Raw genomic sequence first — 20,702 nt, 5'->3', positions numbered from 1 at the left:
CAACACATGACCAATAAGATACGAAGTGACATGTGATAAATGGAAAGTGGCTCGAGACAATGACGCCTGACATGGAATCAGATGAAATAACTGACCAACAACATCCCACACATACCAAGTCATACACAAATGCTTTCCACCAGTCGTAGTTAGTAGTAACATAACACTGAATGCCTGCTCACATGCACATTGGGCAAGGCAAAATCCCTACCCCGAACCCGTGTGCTGTGTGTGACTCCTGCAACACACTACTCAGCACACAGCACAGTGAGCAGCCATTGCGTTGCAGATACACCTTGAGCATCACGTGAAAAGGACTAATAAATAAATAACCAATTGATGCATGTACAGGATCCCCAAATGGTCATAGATCATGCGCTGCAGGGACACAGCAGGCCCCAGAAGGCAATCTGTGTGCACCTGTGGCCATGGAAGGGTGGTTGTACATGTGGTGGATCATTGTGCAACTGTGTGTGTCAGTAGGGAAATGCACTCAATACATGCGTGTGAAATCAAGTGACCCTCTGTGTCCTGTACACATCACATGTGAACATTGCCCATGTGTACACCCCAGCATGTCAAACCAAACAAGTCCCCTGACACCTGAAAAGTAAAGACAATACAGGAACAGACATTGACCAGCAGAACACATCATGTACATAGTACCCCACAGTTACAATGTGAGAGTGCCCAAAACACTGTAGCCAAAGCCAACTGTCCAACAACAAACGGCTCTCCCTCATTTACACATCACCATGACCTACTGAACAACTGTGTCTTGGGTATGTAGCCTTCTTCCTTCAAGTCTACCTGGCTACAGGATCACCCTACCCCTTGGTCTCCATGTTCCACCTTGCGTGTAAATAGGGTCCAGCCCCCTCAGAGGCCACCTTGACTGGTAAAAATACAAAATTGCAGAGAACTCCAAGGAGCCAAACCCACAAACCAGGGAAAAGGCCTGTAGGCACCAACAAACCCTGGAAGAGTCTCCAGTAGATGACTTGAAGTAGCAGAAAATTTCCAAGCACATATACAAGCACAATGATAGAACAACTAAGGTAGCACAGTTCAACAATGCTCCAACAGGATGGGTACCATGTTCAGTACATAATATACAATGATGATGCATCAACTGATGGGCAGTGTCACAGCTTCCGTGTCCAGGTGCAGGAGTGGCACGAACAAACCACCCCCTCCGTGGTCTGGGCGCCTGCAAGGTCAAACTTACACAGGCCTCTGAGACCCCTGTGGGGAAGGAGGGTCAGGGATATGTTGTTTGGACAGGCATTGGTATTCAGGATAACTGGAAAGAGGGGCAGGAGAGGGGAGTAGGATTGTCAAAGGAAAGTAGGCAAATACAAAAAACACCTATTGACAATAACACATACTCAATCAGACAAAACATGTTCATCATGCACATTGTACCAAATGAGTCAAATGCAAGCCAAAGAGAGACTTATCTCTGGGGTGAGTGCTGGCCCCCTGCCTGCGCACTCTCAGGTCCGGTAACAGGAGCAGTTCAATGCTGTAAAGAGAGTGTGAGTTACTAATCTGTGTGTGTTTACAACACACACACACACAACACCATTCATGCCCCAAAGTAAGTGACTCCTCCATAAACAAACACTCTTCTCTGCTGCTTTATACCCATACGTTAGCTTGCCCCCGTGATGGTTCATACTTTGTCAATGCAATAAGGCAGGCGCACATGTGTGCTTTGGGAAATGGAAGACCAATGCGTCAAGAATTACACATCATACAATGGTCCCTGGGTGAGCAGCTAGATGCGTATAGCGAGGTGCGACTTCAGTACAAGTTGTGTTCTGGCATCTGCAGATTTCAATAGGTAGTGCACGTGTCAATTTGCACATGCCAATGATATGCACTGCACACGAGTCTGTGCCTCGCTGGGTGTCCCTGTGCGCATCATCAGTTTCTGGCTAGGAACGCTAATGCACTAATAACTCTGCTTCAATGGCGCAGGAGGGACTGGGGATATGTTCGATGGCCCCTGCGTGTGCCCCTGACAACTTGTAAAGCTACTTGTCATTCGCCCCTCAACGCATGTTAGCTGTACTGTGCGCTTCTCCAACACTGCCTGACAAAGCTCCCCAGCACTGGTGCTACTTAGCATGCATGTGCAAGTGGCCTGGTGGAAGGGTGGCTGCGCTGTGGCCACTTGTGCTGCTCACCTTGCTTGGAGCTCCTGGAAACACATCTGCTTATGTTGGACGTCTGAGCACAAGCCCTGTGCTTCTGCTTGCGCACACATGCGCACGTCTGCACCACCGAACGTGGCCAGGTTTCATAATAACTTGGCCCTGTGTCTGCTGGTAAAGGTAGTCTGGATGTTCATTTTCCTGCTGAAAGGGCATAAAAGATATTAACAAGGCTTTGAAAGTTCCCTGTGTGTGTGTCTTCATGCTGGTTGTCACTGGGCCAGGATACAGACCTATATCCAAACTCCTCGCACCATCAGTGTGACTTTGACAGGCAAAGTAACTCAGATCAGTGCTGCCCGAGGCTGTTCTTCAACTCGGGTGTGGTTTTTAAACAAAAACAGTGTACACAACATGAAATTCGAAAGGCAGGCTACTGTCTACAGCATGAAGTGCATCAAGCACATATACAGGCAACAAAAGAACAAGCCGGTCAAGTGGCACAGCGAGTAGAGCGCTCGCTTTGACATCCGTGCAGAGCCTGCTAATGCAGGTTCGAATCCCGGCAAGGCCAAACTCAGCCTTTCATCCTTCCGAGGTCGATAAATGAGCACCACACACCATGGGTAATAATAAGCAGCACTCAGATACCTGAGGGTTTGTAGCGCTATATAAGTGCCAAATTATTATTATTATTATTATTACATCACAATCCAAATTAATTAATGGACATATCAATCATGGACTCACCCAAATTGATTACAGAAATGGGGTGGATAAAACACAACCAATCCCTACTAGGGGTGTTAACACAAGTAGTACAGCAGCAGACAGGCCACAGATATGACAAACGTCCAAAGCCCTTGTGTAATAGTTTGTTACACCGAATCATCCGAGCAAGCCTATGGATAAGGGAAGCAGGAGTGGCCTGTGTGAGTCAGGATCCCAAGCTGCAAACACATACACGAGACAAGCTTGAAGGGCCCAGCTGGAACAGACAGTGGATGCTTTCAAAAGCCGCAAAGCACCACACTGTCACATGAATGCACAATAGACAAGCAATTTTAAACTATATTAACTAATTAAACTAACTATGAAAAACCTATATTAGCTAATTAAACTAACTATCAAAAACAATATTAACTAACTAAACTAAAAAGAAAAATCAAAAATGGCCACATACCACCCGGAGGGGGAAGGCACCCAGGAGGGGGGAGGTACAGGGTGCACCTCAACACCCACATACGATGATGTTGAGACAAAAGAAAAACCTCCATGGGCTCAACCCCTGCACAGCCCGACCTGTGTGGGATATATCTCATCGTCCGAGTCAGCCTCTTCCTGAAAAGGTAGACGTGGCACAGGAGCCTGACCACGCTTAGGCGCACCTTGCCCCTCGTCGGCAGCAAGTCTGCTGGACGGGTGAGCCTGGTTCTGTGCGGCGATGACACGTAGGTCAGCATGCAGAACCTCCCGTGATACGCGTGCTTCCTCTTGCAAGGTAACAAGTGTAACACAGAGTTCTTCCTGCGTGGCCTGGCTGGACAACTGATGCACCTCCTGGCAAGCACGTACCTCAGCCGAGATGGTATGCTCAAGCTGCGCAAATCTCTCCTCTGACCGCTCCCTCTGGGACATCAAGAGCACACCCAGAGTATATCTGAGGGAATAATACTCAACCCTCAGGGCCTCCATGTGTGCCTGTGCGTGAGCAGCAATTGCTTGACACAAAGACACCATTTCAGCCCTGCATGCCCTGTCTGAGGCCGCCCTGCCCAGCCTGAGCGAGCGGGCCGTGGGCTGTGCCACCTGCTGCTGGAGTTCCACCTGCTAGCAGGGGGTAGCACGGATTGGGCCACACGCTCCATGCTCTCAGCGATGTTATCAATTGCTGCCCCCTGGTGTTCTGAATTGGCAACCATGGCTTGCTCCCACTCAGTATACCCCAGTGGCGCAGCCACCGCGTTGCTGGGCTTGACACCTGCGGGGACCAAGGCGCTGCTGTCATTGTTGGGTTGGCACTGCCCGCGGCTGCAGGACTTCATTCCCCCATCGATGTGATGCCCCAGGCACATCAGCAACTGGTGTGGAGGGTGACACTGCGTCCCGATCCACCACAGGCAGAGGTCCCACCACCGTCTGGCCCCTCAGTGCAGGTGTCGCGGACAGAGGAGCGTCCACATCAGAATCACTCACCCCTGACGAATGGACCCGATGCACACCCAACTCGACATTGTCTTCAGAGTGATCATCTGGTCTTGACTCATTGCCAGCCACAGATAAGATGGTCTGTAACACATGTGGGTTCTCGCGGTCTACCACCCCATGACCCCCACTTATGCTGGGTTGCTGGTGTGTTAGCAAACCTGTGTCTGGCATGAAAACACCATCCTCTGGCTCCATTGCGTCATCATCTGGAAAGTGGAGAAAAATGTTCATTAGTACACATGTCAGAAGCACATAACACACACACACATAGATATCATACAGACAGCCAACACATGAAGCAGACATGTCAAGCACAAATGTGAACCTGGCATGCATGCCAGGTCAATTTGACATAGCATCAGGGACTAGGCATGTAGAACGGTGTAACACGGCTCTGAAGTAGGTTGATACAGTGCAGAACATGTGTACGTTATCCACTATCTACATGAACAAGTACATCATGATGTGTATCAATTACCTTGAAGGCAGTGCAAGGGGAAGTTCAGGCATCACGTGCAATGTGCATGCAATGTTTTGCATGGCTTGTATTGATAACACAAATAATCAGGATGCGAGATCCTCACAAAAATCCAGTTTTTGGACATATTTATTTCCATCTCAAAAACCAGTGTCTTAAATTATTACAAACTTTCGCTAAGCACGAAAGAGATACCGGACAGATTTCAATAAAAACATAGGAAAGTGCAGTTGTGCACCCTCATCTGGATGTAGAAGATGAGTACCCTAGTGACAAGCACATACGAGTATACGAAGTAGGTGACACAAGTAACTCAGATCAGTGCTGCCTGAGGCTGTTCTTCAACTCGGGTGTGGTTTTGAAACAAAAACAGTGTACACAACATGAAATTTGAAACATACAACAAAGGGTATTTTCACAGTTGTGCCACAAGTTTGAAATGGAAATAAATATGTCCAAAAACTGTGGATTTTTGTGAGGATCTCGCATCCTGATTATTTGTGTTATCAATATATGTACCCACCTGGGCATATCAGGACCCCGCCAGGCGCCCTTTATTTTCTTTCCTATGTTTTGCATGGCTACAAGCAACCCCCCCACCCTAAGTGAAAATGCAGGGATGCATTGCATGGCAGCGAAAGGGCGACCAGAGACCTGTGTATTGGCAGACAGTGGTGGCTAGCATCAATTGCATCATCTGAGTCAACTGACAACACAGCAGATGATGATGGGACAGATGACCCCTCAGTAGTACAGCCATGTGTGCAGAAGCCGCTACACCAGTTGAACAGAGTCAGTGGGCCTGAAACGGGGGGAGGCCTGTGCCCCGCACAGACTGTGACACCCTAAACATGTGTGATACAGGACAGGCTGAGTGGGCATGGAATGGATGATCAAATGCAAAGACATGTAGGTCATCTTGGACACGTACTACAATGATCATCCAGTCAAGGACACATAGGGGCATGCATTGAATACACTTGGAGCATGAATGGGAACTCATGTCCCTGCGGAGCATCTGCCGTCTGCATATTCCAAGTGAGACACCCTGCATGAAGTGTAGAGGATGTACCCCATTGCATGTGTCTGGCAGGTTGGCTGGTGGAAGTTTGCATGTACACAGGAGTCTTGAACGGGCCATTGCAGTACCCCAACATGATGCACACCTGTGCAATGTTGAAATTTGGGTACACGGGTGGTGGCGGGGCAAGGGAGCAAGCCTACGTGCAGTACCCGCATGCATGCAGAGGACACATGCACGTCAGTCATGCAATGACATAGTCCCAGTGCTGAGAGGAAACACACCCCAGGCTACATGCAGAAGGGCCATTGAGCTGGAACATGGACAGTAGGGGCAGCTGGGTTACTAGCATGTGAGAAGGATGCAAGTGTGGTGGTGAGGACAGTCCCTGTCTGCTCTACATGTCCACTATACTGCACAGCAGGCACGCATCAGTGAAGCATTGCATGACTTGCACATGAGAACAATGTACACATGACATGCAGTGGCAGTCAAGCACAACACATCACAGAAGCAAAACACACATTTCCTCGACGAACAGGCGACAACACTCACTTGACGGGGCATCAAAGTCCTGCATCTCTCCCACTCCTTCGACCATTCCTTTTGGTATGAAATCCTCAACGAGTGACTCGTGCGGAGTCAGTTGTTCCTCCTCAGGTGGTGGCCCACTGTCAGTCACCAGAGTCATGTTGTAATTAGAGGCACGCTTTGCCTTAGTGCTGCGTTTGAGTGCATTCCAGTGCTTTTTGCACTCTTGCTCTGTGCGCACCTCATGGCCGAATGCACTCACATGATACGCAACTTGCTTCCAGTGGGTATTACGATGGGCAGCCGTAGTTCGACAATTCGGCCCCACTAGCACGTCACGGTTGTGTTCCTGCACGTAGTCCACGAGGAAGTCCAGTTCCTGCTTTCAGAAAGGCTTCTTCCTCGACGTGCCAGAGGCCGTAGCTGTGTCTGGGGTTCCAGCCTGTACTGCAGGTGCAACCTTCCTCCTCTTGGACGCTGGTCTGGACCCTGGCTGGCAAATGCCTCCCTGATCAGTATGGACAGTGGCGCTGGTGGAATGAGCCAAGGGAGTGGCAGGTGGAACATGTAGTGAAGCCCTGACTTGCGTCAGTGGCTGCTGGGTGCCCTGGAATGGACCCTGTGCAGCAACATCCGCTGTGCCAGGGTCATTGACCGGGACTGTCCTGGTTGGTAGACTCACAACCGGAGTGGTGTCGGCTGCATCTGCCCCTGCACTTGCCAACACCCGGCTGGTCATGGCAGCAGATGACATTACTGCCCCAGGGACACGTGCCTTGGTCAGGGCAGCCCTGCGTGCACCTACGGTGTGCCACCTGGGTGGTGGTGTCCACAGCTGCACCTGCAGCTACCACTACCCTTGGGCCCGTGGCAGTCGATGAAAAGAACTGCCGGATCACATGGGCACCAGTGCCAGATGCAAGAACTGCATCTCACGGAGCTGCAGGGGGTGGTGGCATGACTGCACCAACACGTGGCACAACATCGTGCCGAGCTGGCACACCCCTGCCTCTTCCCCCTCTGCAGCCACCCTGGACACCCTGGAGTCCCCCCACTCCCTGGTCACCCCGCCCATGTCCCTGACCACGCCCTCCATGGGGAGTACACCCATCTGAGGCGCACCTCACCTTTTGTGGCCTCCCAGCCATGGCATAGATGGAGTAGTGCCGGCACAGATGTAGTAGTGCCAATGGGAGGTGTACACGACAATTGTCCTTGGCAATTGGGGTGAGGGGGTGGGATACAAGATGTTAACAGCACCCCTGCACCTGCAAGGCTGTATGTGACCCCGTTGATTAAGTGACGGGTCACGCAACGCTCAGGCACCCCAAAACTGCTGTAAAACTATGCATGCAACCCCCGGTAGCCCACGTGTGTGGAATTAACCTCCCGCAGTAGGCGGGGGCACGCAGGAACACGAAAAACACATATGCGTGGGACACGCATGCTACTATGACCTCGTAAATGGTACGCGGTCCACAGGGGGTCCGCAGTGGGAAAAATAGCATGCGCGACTCACCATCTGACTAGCGTGATAATGAAAAAAGCGCATAGCCAATACCCGTGCCAAAAGAAGAGATACGTCCTTGATCCGCTGTGAAGTAGTGATGGTGCACGAAACAACACGAAGTAGCAACACACATGTCAGTCTCCACGAAAGGCACGTACAGCGAACTGCTGGCCCCACTCACCTTTAACCCGTGCAGAGGGAAATGCCTGCATGCGTCACGTCACTTACGCGCTTAGGCCCTTTCCTCGGATTACACGCATTAACACGGGGATGTGCAGTTTTCTCATGTGCTGATTCACTGTGCACCTGTCATGAGGGAAACGCCCACGTGCGTAACGTCAAAGACATGCCTTTCCTCGAATTATTTGCTGACATGCAGTTTTTTCACGTGCCAAATCACTCCGTATCAAGCTGGCCACGTGACAACACACGGAAGACCACGCTCTTGCCCAGAAGGCCCCCCAGAGCCCCGAGCAGCCTCCCACGAGCCATCTGCTGCTGCCTGCCTGCCTGCTGCCACCGTGCCCTGCCATTTGGTGCCTGCACATCTGCCATCTGCAGGGGTCCAGTTGCAGTGACCACCCCTGCTGGAACAGAAGACTCCGACTGGTCTTCCATCACTCCACAGCCCAGCCCCAAGACCCAGTTGCCCACCCACACCTGCCTCGGGGGTTACCATGTCCGACACAACACCTTCCGGCACCAGTGGCAACCGCCAGCCAGAGAGGCAGAGGGCTGCCAGCTTCACTCCTGAAGAAGTTGGCATCCTGGTGGAGCAAGTCCTGGGGAAGTATGATGCCCTGTTCACACCATCGCGCGCCAACAAGAAAGGTCGGAGGAGGATCTGGACGGACATAGTGGGTGCCATCAATGCGCAACATGAAACACGCCCAGAAGCGCTGGGAGGACTACAAGTCCAGGACCCTCAAGAAGGCCCGGCACCTCTTAGACTCAGAGGATGCAGTAGGGCGTCAGGGCCAGCTTACCAACCAGCAGATGAGGGTCCTGGAGCGCATTCGCCCAGTGCTTCATCACCAGATCCTCAGGATGCAGGCCCGTCTGGAGTCGAGCGGTAAGTGGCCATGCATTTTTGTGTGAAACAGGGCTTGTTGCAGTGTGCTGGTAGTCAGCTACTTGGTTGTGTGTGTGACCGAGGCCATGTATGGATGTGTGTGTGTGCAGGGACATCATGGTGCTGTATGTGAAACCAGTCATGCGTGAACCACATGGATGGTGCATGTGTTACAATGCAACAAGCAGAGCAACATGCGGAATGCACACATGAATGCATGCCTGTCTCTTTTGTTGGACATGGATGGGGTGTGAGAGATGGGTACTGCTGTCAAGGACATGTATTGTGTACATGTCCATGTGTCTGAGTAGCATGTGTGTGACTTGTAAACGCCATTGATGCATGACACATGTCCGTGACAATGTTCTGATTCACTGATGCAGCCTAGTCATCCTTGTCTCCACTGTGTCTGGGGTGTACGAGGCCTGATGGATGAAACTACGGTGATGTGTGTGCATGTGATCAGTATGACCCATGATGCATATGAGTTTCAAACCACCATCGTATGTTTCAACAGTTCCTTGGACATGTATGCAAATGTTCTTTGCATGCGCCATGCCTGTTTCTGCATGTGTGTTGCCTGCACTGACCCATGTGCTGTGGAAGGACATGATGGAAGTGACGTTTGACAGTGCCACTCATGTGCTATTGCTTCCTGTCTAGGGGACTATTGTACAGTACCCTGATGCTTGTGTTCTATGTCTCCCTCTACACAGCGGCGAGTGAAGAAGAGGGCGGAGACGGCGCTGTGGAGCAAAGCGGCGGGGTTGCCTTCTCCTGGCCGGCGATGCAAGGCCCAGTCACCCACCCAGGAATTACCATCATCCATGAGTGAGGGGACTGGTGCCGCGTCTGCCACTACGGCTGCAGCGGAAGGGGTGGGTGAGCAACGGCGGAAGACAGTCTGGAGCCATGCAGCTTGGTGGTTTGCACAGAGCAGGAGGAGGCCGCTACTGAGCCGCACATGGGGCCTGGTGGGGGTGATACCACTGGTGCAAGTGGTGCAGTCCAGGGGAAGGGACAGGAGGCAGCACAGGTTGCCGTGGAGGGGCCTGTGCATGTCACTGTCCCTGACACTGTGACTGCACCACCATGCATCAGCAGGGGTGCCTCATCCCAGGTAGGTCCGCAGGTACGGGGGAGGTCCACGTCATCTGACACTCCTCTACCTGCGGACAATGGGACCCATGACCGTTTGAGACCATCCTGATTGGTTTCGCGTTGCACACGCATGACATTCGTGATGAGGGGGAGCACGCACGTTATCACGAAGAGCTGCGTGCCAACGTGGCCCAGTTGGGAGGGGCCATGGTTGGAGGTTTCATACATGTGTCGGCACTCTGGCGGCCCTCTCCTCCTCTGTGGAGACTATGCACCAGTTGTTCTCCATGCCGTCTTCCGGCTCAGATGCCACCAGGGCCCCCTGTGGACCTGCCCCGACCAACGCAGTCAGCTCTGTGGAGATCCCATCCCTGCCACAGTCAGGAGTCGGAGGTCCAGCAGGGGTGGACACCCCAGCAACTGGACCCCAGCAGATGGAGGATGTGCCAGCATCATCGGGCAGGGCACATGCACAACGGCGTTGGTGGATTCCATCAGCCTGGATGCGTCGGGGCCTGCTGGCAGGTGCCTGTCAATGCTGGGTGGGTGGGGATGCAGGGGGACATGAGTCGGGGCCTGCTGGCAGGTGCCCGTCAATGCTGTGTGGGTGGGGGTGCAGAGGGACATGAGTCGGGACCTGCTGGCTGCTGCCTGTCAATGCTGGGTGGGTGGGGGTGCAGGGGGACATGAGTCGGGGCCTGCTGGCAGGTGCCCGTCAATGCTGGGTGGGTGGGTGAGGTTACAGGGGGACATGCGTCGGGGCTCACTAGTGCATGGTGCCATGTGGGCTGGCTGCGGGGCATGCCCAGGGTGTATGGGCTGCCTGCGGGGCATGGCCAGGGGGTGCAGGGTAGTCCCCTGTGGTGTGGGCTGCCTGCAGGCCATGGCCAGGGTGTATGGGCTGCCTGTGGGGCATGGCCAGGGGTGCAGTGTAGTCCCCTGTGGTGTGGTCTGCCTGCAGGCCATTGCCAGGGTGGATGGGCTGCCTGCAGGGCATGGCCAGGGGTGCAGGGTAGTCCCCTGTGGTGTGGGCTGCCTGCAGGGCCTCGTGACGGGGGAGAGGGCACACCTGGGAGGACCCACACTGCCAATTCACGTGTGGTAAACCCTGCGCACCCCAGGAATACACGTACCCCACTCGCCAAGCGAAATCGCGAAATCGCATGTAAAACTCCCCATGCACCCCTCAGAATACACGTACCCCTCTCACGCTAGCGAAATCGCATGTAAAACTACATCCTGTGGTGTGGGCAGCCTGTGGGGCATGCACTGGGGTGATGGGCTGCCTGTGGGGAATGTTGAGGGTGGATGGGCTGCATGCGTGTATTCCGAGGGGTGCGCGTGGAGTTTTACATGTGATTTCGCAGGCCGAGCAGGGTACGTGTATTCTGAGGGGTGCGTGGGGAGTTTTACACATGATTTCGCTAGTGCGAGAGGGGTACGTGTTTTCTGAGGCATGCGCGGGGAGTTTAACATGCTATTTCGCTAGCGCTAGAGGGGTACGTGTATTCTGAGGGGTGTGCAGGGAGTTTTACACATGATTTCGCTAACGTGAGAGGAGTACCTGAATTCTGAGGGGTGCGCGGGGAGTTTTACACGTGATTTCACTAGCGCTGGAGAGGTATGTGTATTCTGAGGGGTGCGTGGGGAGTTTTAAATGTGTTTTCATGGTTGGGGGGGCTGTATGCTGGTCCACTGGCCTGTGCACCATGGGTTGGGGGCGTAAATGGCGCTGCTGCAGAGTCGCTGCGCCACTCTGCGCCACGGCTGGTTATGGATGTTGAAATCCATGAATACGCTGTGCGCTGAAATGGGATTTGGCACACGCGGCTGGCGCAGACTGCCGCACGCACACACTGTGCGCCAGCCGCGTGTGCCACTTGTGTGCTGAATTCTATGAATTCCCCCCCAACTCTCAAGGTTTCTTGGTAAAAAACTTATACATTTATTACATAGTCATTTAGAAAACATTCACTAGAAGGAGGCAAAGGACGCCGACTAAACTGTCCCATGCACTAGGCCCTGTATTATGGTATGGCTCCACTATGTTACTCATGAAACCTGCACTATAGACTTTCACACCACTGCCTGTGTGTTGTGAAGTACCCACATTTCTTATCTCTACTGTAAATACTGTAATCTTTGTAATAACTTGTAATGTATCCTATGTATGTACTACTGTATGTAACCAAGCTCAAGTATTCTTGTTACCGTTGCGCCCGGCTACCCCAGGGTTGGGAGCGCATTATAAAATAATAAACTAAACTAAACTAAACTAAAACTTAATATTATACACAAATGCACTCCAATACCAAACCAATAAGCTTCTGAGTAATTTAGGCTCCCCTGAAGTAGGAGTAAAATGGCATTTCAGTCACTTTAAATAGGAGTAAAAAGGCACAAGTTAATAAAATGAATCAAAAATACTTTCTTAGGCAGTGCAAATAGTTTCATTTCACTAGAAGAGTCAATTCAATTCAATAGGCCTATGCCAAAGTCAATGGACTAGTGTCTTGGATAGGAAAGAGCAGTGTTGGTAGTAAACGGTAAAGTCTTTGCCAACGTTCTCAGAAATAGTTTGTACGAAAAAGAATCATATGTAGGGACACAAGCTGATTAGGCAAGCAAGTTGGGAAAGTCCCACGAACTTTCACTGCGAGAGGTAAGTTCTCTCAATCGGGTAGGCACAGTACCTTAATATGAAGAAAAGATGCAGCTGAAGACGTTGGCTCCTGGCAATTCCTGCAGATCTCACTGTTCCTGAGCCTCAGTCATGGGGACAAGAGGGAGGACGTCGGGGGACTCCTGCACTGCACGGGGACTGGTCAAAAAGCTGGCAAATGGAAGATCTTCGATTCCAGTAGCTGTAGTCTAGCACACAAGCTGGTGACCCTCTTTCTGGTTAAACCTAACCAGCTCCGAGAATGGTATCCAGGTGGCTCATGAGTTGATTGGTTCCACCAACTCAAAGGGAGAAGTCGTCCTTGAAGGGGCTTCTCTGTCGATATGAGCTTGGCAATTCAAACCTGCATCAGGGCTTCACCAGTCAAACCAATGGTCCAGGAGTTGCAGCAGCTGTCTTCTTCCAGCTTGTCTTCGGTTCTTTCGTTCCAGTGGTCATCTCTGCCTTCCAAGCCAAGAGACACGCCTTTTAAACGGTTTTCTCCCTTTCATTCCAACCTAGCTGTCGCTCACCCAGCAGGTTGGCTGTCCTTGCCGGACAGTCAGCCAGCCAATCACACCAGAGTGCATTTGGGTCTCCTAGGAGACTAAGCACAGGGAGTTTCGGGCATCTCCCTTTCTTCCTGCCCACCCTAGACACTCAGGCGCAAGAGGTGGTCTTCAGTCCTGAAGGCCACCAAAGGCATAAAACAAAGGAACCAAACCTGTTTTGGCGCGCAGAGACAAACTCTAGAAGGACCTTTCCAAAAAGAAACAGCGAAAAAAGAAGACCGGGACCTTTTTAAATAAAGGGGCCTAAGGTGCCATCTTGGAAAATTGGCTCCCGCGATTTTTAGCTACCAGTGTTTGCGGTCGGTAAAAATCATGGTAGTTCATTGTAAAACCACTGCCAATAGCCATTTCGATAGGAAAGGGTAGCATTTGGCTGCTACATGAGTTTCTAGACACAGGGGATACTAGGTAACCCCTCCAGCACTCCATAGAAAGATAGTGTGGGCTGGGTCCAGGAATTTAAAGAGACTAGTAAAAGTCCATTTAACCTTACATCCTCTGGGAAACGGTAGTCTATCCCAGAGAAGGTATTTAAACCTTTTGAAAGTCTAAAAGACATCCCTATGTCACTGAACTGAAGGTGCTTTGTAACACACATGAAAAGATGATGTCTATGGAGTTATCTAAAACTCCATAAAAAAAGAACGCAGGAGTAAAATGCACATCAAAATACAAGAGAGAGTGGGAAAAAAGGCTCACACTTTCTCCGGGTAAAAAAAATCAAGTCCTCAAAATCCAGCAAAGTTGCTGGGGGTCTCTAAGGTGAAGGGAATAAGCACATTTATGAGAATTGTCCCTAACATTAGGTCTATGGAGAAGGTGAAGAATGCCCTGTACGCTTCCTTAAAATCTCTCTTAAATGATGTGTTCCATAAAGAGGCACAGCTCCTCTCTACTGATGAGGTCCAACCAGACCGAAACACGTGTCTGGGGATGCTGTTGGTACTCTTGTTCAGAGGAGAGTTGCCTAGCATTTCGGTGCTGGACTGCCCCAGGGCAGGACAAAGACTGATATGTTTGGGATATTTCTTCTCTGTGAAAGATAGTGAGCTAAAGACTCTGGGTAAGTCTCTCGTAACCAGGACTAATGTCTGGCAGAGAGACTCCCAGGACCCCCCATGTCAATTTGCATATTCAAGTAGCTTTGGGTCTCACCCTAAGTTACTAGGGGAATCCAGATGTGGACCCCTTGCTCACTATTCTTAGAGAGGCACAGCTCCTCCCTACTGGTGAGGTCCAACCAGACTGAAACACGTGTCTGTTGATGCTGTTGGTACTCTTGTTCAAAGGAGAGTTGCTTAGCATTTTGGTGCTGGACTGCCCCAGGGCAGGACAAAGACTGATATGTTTGGGATATTTCTTCTCTGTGAAAGATAGTGAGCTAAAGACTCTGGGTAAGTCTCTCATAACCAGGACTAATGTCTGGCAGAGAGACTTCCAGGACCCCCCTTGTCAATTTGCATATTCAAGTAGCTTTGGGTCTCACCCTAAGTTACTAGGGGAATCCAGACGTGGACCCCTTGCTCACTATTCTTATAGAGGCACAGCTCCTCCCTACTGATGAGGTCCAACCAGACCGAAACACGTGTCTGGAGATGCTGTTGGTACTCTTGTTCAGAGGAGAGTTGCCTAGCATTTCGATGCTGGACTGCCCCAGGGCAGGACAAAGACTGATATGTTTGGGATATTTCTTCTCTGTGAAAGATAGTGAGCTAAAGACTCTGGGTAAGTCTCTCGTAACCAGGACTAATGTCTGGCAGAGAGACTCCCAGGACCCCCCTTGTCAATTTCCATAAAGACTGAGAGCCTGGAAAGAGAACGTGTTCACCTCCCCTACGACATCTTGCATAGCATCTTGACAGACAATTGTTTATTAGCACACATCTAACTTTTATCTGAGGCATGCCACTAAATATACATTTTTATATATTTTTAGTCAAAATAGCTTTAAATGGATTTCTTTTAATATATGTTTTGTAGTTTAAATATTTGAAATTTAAAATTGCTCTAAAAAGTGTTGTCTTTGTTGTGTCTCTACATGGGAATGAGTTATCTAATAGACCAATGTCATCCCTAAGCCACTCAGCTACACTACCCTGAGGGCTAAGACTGGCAGCAGGTTTAAATACCTGTACTCTAACTCTTCGATGCTTTGGATACCTACACAAATCTGTGGAAGGAAATATTAATGGCAGGTTTTAAGTTAAATAAAGAGTCAGGGATGCAATAGCTTGAGGCTAGGTTTAATTCACAACACAAGCTTTTTAGGAATCTAGAAATATATATGGCTACATTGAAAAAGGTGGTTATTAGAGATGTATGTAAACATGCCAGTAGAGTTTAGAGCACATGGAAGGTCTGCATCTGAAAAGAACATGAGAAAGTAGTCAGTACAGGTTAATTCGTAGACCCTACCACCAAGCCAACTAAAACAAAGTCCCTGCTGAAAGGTATTTTGTGTTGCTGGCAGTTTATAACAAAGAAATACTGGAGTTAATTTATCAACCACTGAGAGCATTTGTTGCACAACATTGCCCGGCAATCTGAAAGGTTACCTATCCTGTGCAAGCAATAGACTTAGATATGTATCAGTGCTTATTCAATCAATTACCATTAATAATTACAAAGTTGAAAAGGTTAAAAACAGATATTAATGAACTAATCTGCAAATGTGGACGAATTAAAGTAAAAACAGTGACATTTTTGTGTGTGATTATTATGATATAATATGGAAAAAAATAACTAATCCTAGTTCTGAGGAAGAGTGTATACCATATTTGTTTTGGACAATTATTTTTCTAAAACCACACTCCTATTCATTCCTATTCATTTGGCCTCATTACAACTCAGGGGTTAAGGGTTAACGCCACCATTAACCCTTAATGCCTGATTCTGATTTTAACGCCTGCTTTTAGCAGGCGTTAAAATCCATGGCGCTAACCTGCCATGGTGCTAATTACGGCGGCGTAATTAGCGCCTTCCCCACTCCCATTATGCCCTATGGGGCAAAAATGGGAATGGGGAAGGGAAAATGGGAAATGGGGATTTACCGCCCCACTCACCTTGGAATGGGGCGGTAAATCCGCCATCCACCATGGTGTAAACGGAGTTTACACCATGGTGGTAAAGTTGGTGCACTTAGCACCAAGGTTGTAATGAGGCCCATTGACTTTGGACACTTAGGGTCCGCCATTCTGAAACAAAGAGATTGTAATTGGTTAAGGTAATTGGCAGGTGATATATCAGAAAGCCATTAATTGCTTTTGAAATTCGTAACTACATTTTTATTTGTTTCATTTTGTGGAATAGAACTATTTTCTGATACTAATTTGTGCCCTTTTTTAAGCTACTGTATGATGAATGATCTTCGGAATGTTGTGAATCTTGACACAATACATTTTGTTATGTTGTTAAATTCTTGGTGCACATTTCAGATCATAATATAAACGCTGGAATTTTACATTTTCACTTAATTATCAGCTCACACAAAAATAATCATATCTTGAAGTTAGGTCTTGGTTTTATTTCATGGTAGTGGAAAAGCCACATTTCTGAATAAACTTTACTTGATTTGAAATCTGCATACATTTTACTTGATTTGAAAAATAACTGTAAGCCTATTGGTCCTTTGACCTAGACTTAACTGTGATCACAACATTCATTTGTAATGTATTCATAGATTGTCAGCTATGTTACAAACTGTACTTTGAGACCGCCTCAACTGAAGAGCGCTAGTTATTTTTTTGCAACTTTGTTCATTTATAAATACTATACCAGAATATTGGTAATATTGAAATGCCCATAAAACATCTATCTTCCAGAATCTCTGCATTATGAGAACATCTTCCAGCAACTTTAAGAAGTTTGTATGAAATATCAGCTTAGCTTTCATGATTGCTGTACTTTAAAAACGTTACCTTTTAATTAATTCTCAAGAAAGATTATTTTTTGTCTATTGAGAAAAATGTATGCGGACAGTACATGAATGGCTCTGCCTGTGCCTGTACAATTTGGATACGTCAGGGTTTTTAAATCAACATGTGTACTTTTGATTAATTAACTTACTGGGCATTTATGAAACTTGAGCCATTGTCCTTCTGTGTCAGATTACTGCCAATTAAACTGAGGTGTCAATGGAAATCAAGCTGTTTTAAGTCACATTATTTTAAAACGTTTTAACAACGTCACTACATTACACTCAAATACCAACAACGTTTTTGATCCAAACAACTTTTCAAATAAACCTGCCTGTTAGGAATATTTTTGGGGAACTGTGTAGCCTAATGTGAGTGCTGATATTGCTGATGCCTTGCTCCCAGGCACAAGGATTAACCATGTGATCCTCAACCACACAGGTACAGATGAAGAAAGAGGAACCTCTGCCTGGCAAAGACAAATCCAAGGAGATGGTGCAAATGATGGCACAGGACAATCTTGCTATGATCTCCCCTTTGTGACAATATTCCTTAAAAAGCTCCCGTGGACTCGTTATGTTCCTTTCCTGCCATCATTTCAGATGAACAAGGATGAAGCATGAATGCACATGGTCCTAGCATGTTAGGATTGGCTAAAAGGGCTTCTCTCCACTGGAACACCATCTGAAATGTGTCAATGTAATATTGACCAGTAACATATGTCACCTCACAACAAATTATTATTTTGATAACCCCGCAAGGATACCATTGATGGAGCTAAATTAGTCAAAATGATTCATTGTTGCTGATAGTCTTATTTCCTATTTCAAGAAAACCTCTGGCAACTTTAATGCATGTTTAAAGTGCTACATGCAATGTAAAAGAATAATCTAAAGGGCCACACATATGATGATTACCTGAAGGCAACTATGTCAGTAGGAGGAACATTGGGGATGTATCTTTCTACTGTATAATTGAAAGTGGTGTACAAGATGACAAAATGTTTGATTGATGAAAGACTGTGGGCCTCATTACGACCCTGGCGGTAAGGGGTTAACGCCAGCGCTAGCTGCGCCGACCCCTTACCGCCAATTCCGAGTTCCCCTAGCGCCATGGAGGTTTTAACACCCGATTTTAGCGGGTGTTAAAATCCATGGCGCTAAGGGACCATGGAGTTAATTACGCCACCGTAATTTACGGTGGCGTAATTAACGCCTTCCCCACTCCCATTATGCCCTATGGGGCAAAAATGGGAATGGGGAAGGGTAAATGGGATTGGGGACTTACCGCCCCGCCAAGGTCGGAATGGGGCGGTAAGTCCGCCAACCACCATGGTGTAAACGTAGTTTACACCATGGTGGTAAAGTCACGGCCCAGGCGGTAACTTACCGCCTGGGTCGTAATGAGGCCCTACATAAAGAAAATATGTTTTCTTAGGTTTCATTGTCTCCCTTGGAGACGTATGTATTAGTCACAATCAAGACTAAATTAACTTGACACATGTTGGTAAAAGGGTGGCAAAGCCAATTTGGCTTGTACAACTGCTCAAGGCTATACCCTGTATATGTCCAGGAGGCAAACATAACAGAGCTCTTAAAAAAAGGATTTGTAATAATATATTTGAAAAGGTGAAGTAAATCCAAAGTTTGAATCACTTCATTTAAGGTTAATTTTCATTTTTAAACATGTATGCTCACAACATTTCAATTGCAGACGAATTTCATCAAATAAACCAACCATAGTTCAGAAGTGATCACAATATATCATCAGAAGACCATTTGTTCAGGTATCTATTGCTCCAACCTTCGGTAAAGCATGAGAGAAGAATTCTGGTACCCAGCTTCTTACTGTAGAAGAATGTGGTCATCAGCCTAAGGAGGAAGGAATGGTAACACTGCTTCATGGCAATGGGCCTCATTACGACCCAGGCGGTAAGTTACCGCCTGGGCCGTGACTTTACCACCATGGCGTAAACTACGTTTACGCCATGGTGGTTGGCGGACTTACCGCCCCATTCTGACCTTGGCGGGGCGGTAAGTCCCCAATCCCCATTTACCCTTCCCCATTCCCATTTTTGCCCCATAGGGCATAATGGGAGTGGGGAAGGCGTTAATTACGCCACCGTAAATTACGGTGGCGTAATTAACTCCATGGTCCCTTAGCGCCATGGATTTTAACACCTGCTAAAAGCAGGTGTTAAATCCACCATGGCGCTAAGGGACCTCGTACTCAGGCGGTAAGGGTCGGCGCTGTTTACGCTGCCGTAAACCCCTTACCGCCTGGGTCGTAATGAGGCCCAATGTGTTAAGTGGTGGCTGAATAAGTTTCTTTCACCATTTTCAACTATAGCAATTAAAAAAATAAAATGATGTGCCCATTGCAAAACAGACTTTTTCATAAGTACCATTTTGTCCAAAAAAACAATTTGATGGTTCTGTAACACGGAACTATTGTAAATAACCCACTCACCTAACACGTTATCCTGGCAACAGCTTTCCCATTGCAATTAAAAGAGTGAATAATCAACCAATTCAAAAATCATACACAGATTATTCTAAAAAGGGATTTAAAGTATGTTACTGAATATATAATGTTAATAAACTGGTTTCAAAGTTAAAATGTGTCCCGCAACAATACTGATAGCTTTGAATCACAGCTGCTTGACACACTAAAAGTTCCACATTGGTTACCAAGGTCTGGCCATTGGCACATATGGCCCAAAAGAGTCAGTGATATGCTTCATCTGTATGATTTCACCAGATTCACAATGTGGTATTGCCTGTGCATACGGTACAATTTTTGGACTGATGCCGTTGTAGATTTAAAATAGGAAAATAAACATATTTTGCATAAAATTCATTGGCTATTTAATAACGTTGAATGAGTGTCGGCATTTAGATCACAGAAATATGAATTACCTTGTCAGGATGATCAAATTTGTAACAATGAATGGAGAGAGTATATGTTGTTAGATGGAAATGCACTTTGGTGGTCCATTTTGCAATTTTGGCATGTGAAAAGTTACCATCAGCATGCAAAACTGGTATGAAAACTAGTACTTGTCTTGCGTGTTCGCTGTTCAGAAAGGGGAATTATATTTTATTTGTATCTGTTTAAGTATAATGTATTGTTTCCCCAGCATACATCTACTCAATAGCAAGACGTTGATAATCAGATATATATGTGCAAATGTACAGATTAATTTGACCAACACAGGAACACAAATAATTAAAAAATGTATACTAGCCTTTAAAGACAAGAAGACTATCTTCAGCCTTTGGCCACTAATGTCTATTAACTGGTGATAAGCAGCTGTAACATTCAATACTAGGTCACTTCCCCTCCCGACAATACCAAGATAAATGAGTACAGTTGAAGCTAAAACATCACATATATTTATCCCTGTAAATTTCTAGGAATGGGTCAGTTATCCTTCAAAATTTCAGCCAGCAATCCAGTCATTGTGTATGTGTT

The 20,702-nt window shown here is 47.9% G+C and overlaps 1 protein-coding gene across 1 annotated transcript in view; it reads left to right on the top strand.

The window, feature by feature from the left end:
* LOC138514077 (solute carrier family 23 member 1-like) overlaps positions 1 to 20,083 on the top strand; it is a 1,133,216-nt gene extending 1,113,133 nt beyond the window's left edge. The window contains exon 12 of the mRNA XM_069629338.1: positions 17,670 to 20,083. Within this exon, the coding sequence (XP_069485439.1) occupies positions 17,670 to 17,851 (182 nt within the window). The 3' untranslated portion in view covers positions 17,852 to 20,083. The remainder of the gene's footprint in view (positions 1 to 17,669) is intronic.
* Positions 20,084 to 20,702: the final 619 nt, after the last annotated feature.

The sequence above is a fragment of the Ambystoma mexicanum genome, chromosome 12 (assembly GCF_040938575.1).
Source record: "Ambystoma mexicanum isolate Mex_15411 chromosome 12, UKY_AmexF1_1, whole genome shotgun sequence".
Lineage (NCBI taxonomy): Eukaryota > Metazoa > Chordata > Amphibia > Caudata > Ambystomatidae > Ambystoma > Ambystoma mexicanum.
This window is presented reverse-complemented; position numbering and strand designations above follow the sequence as displayed.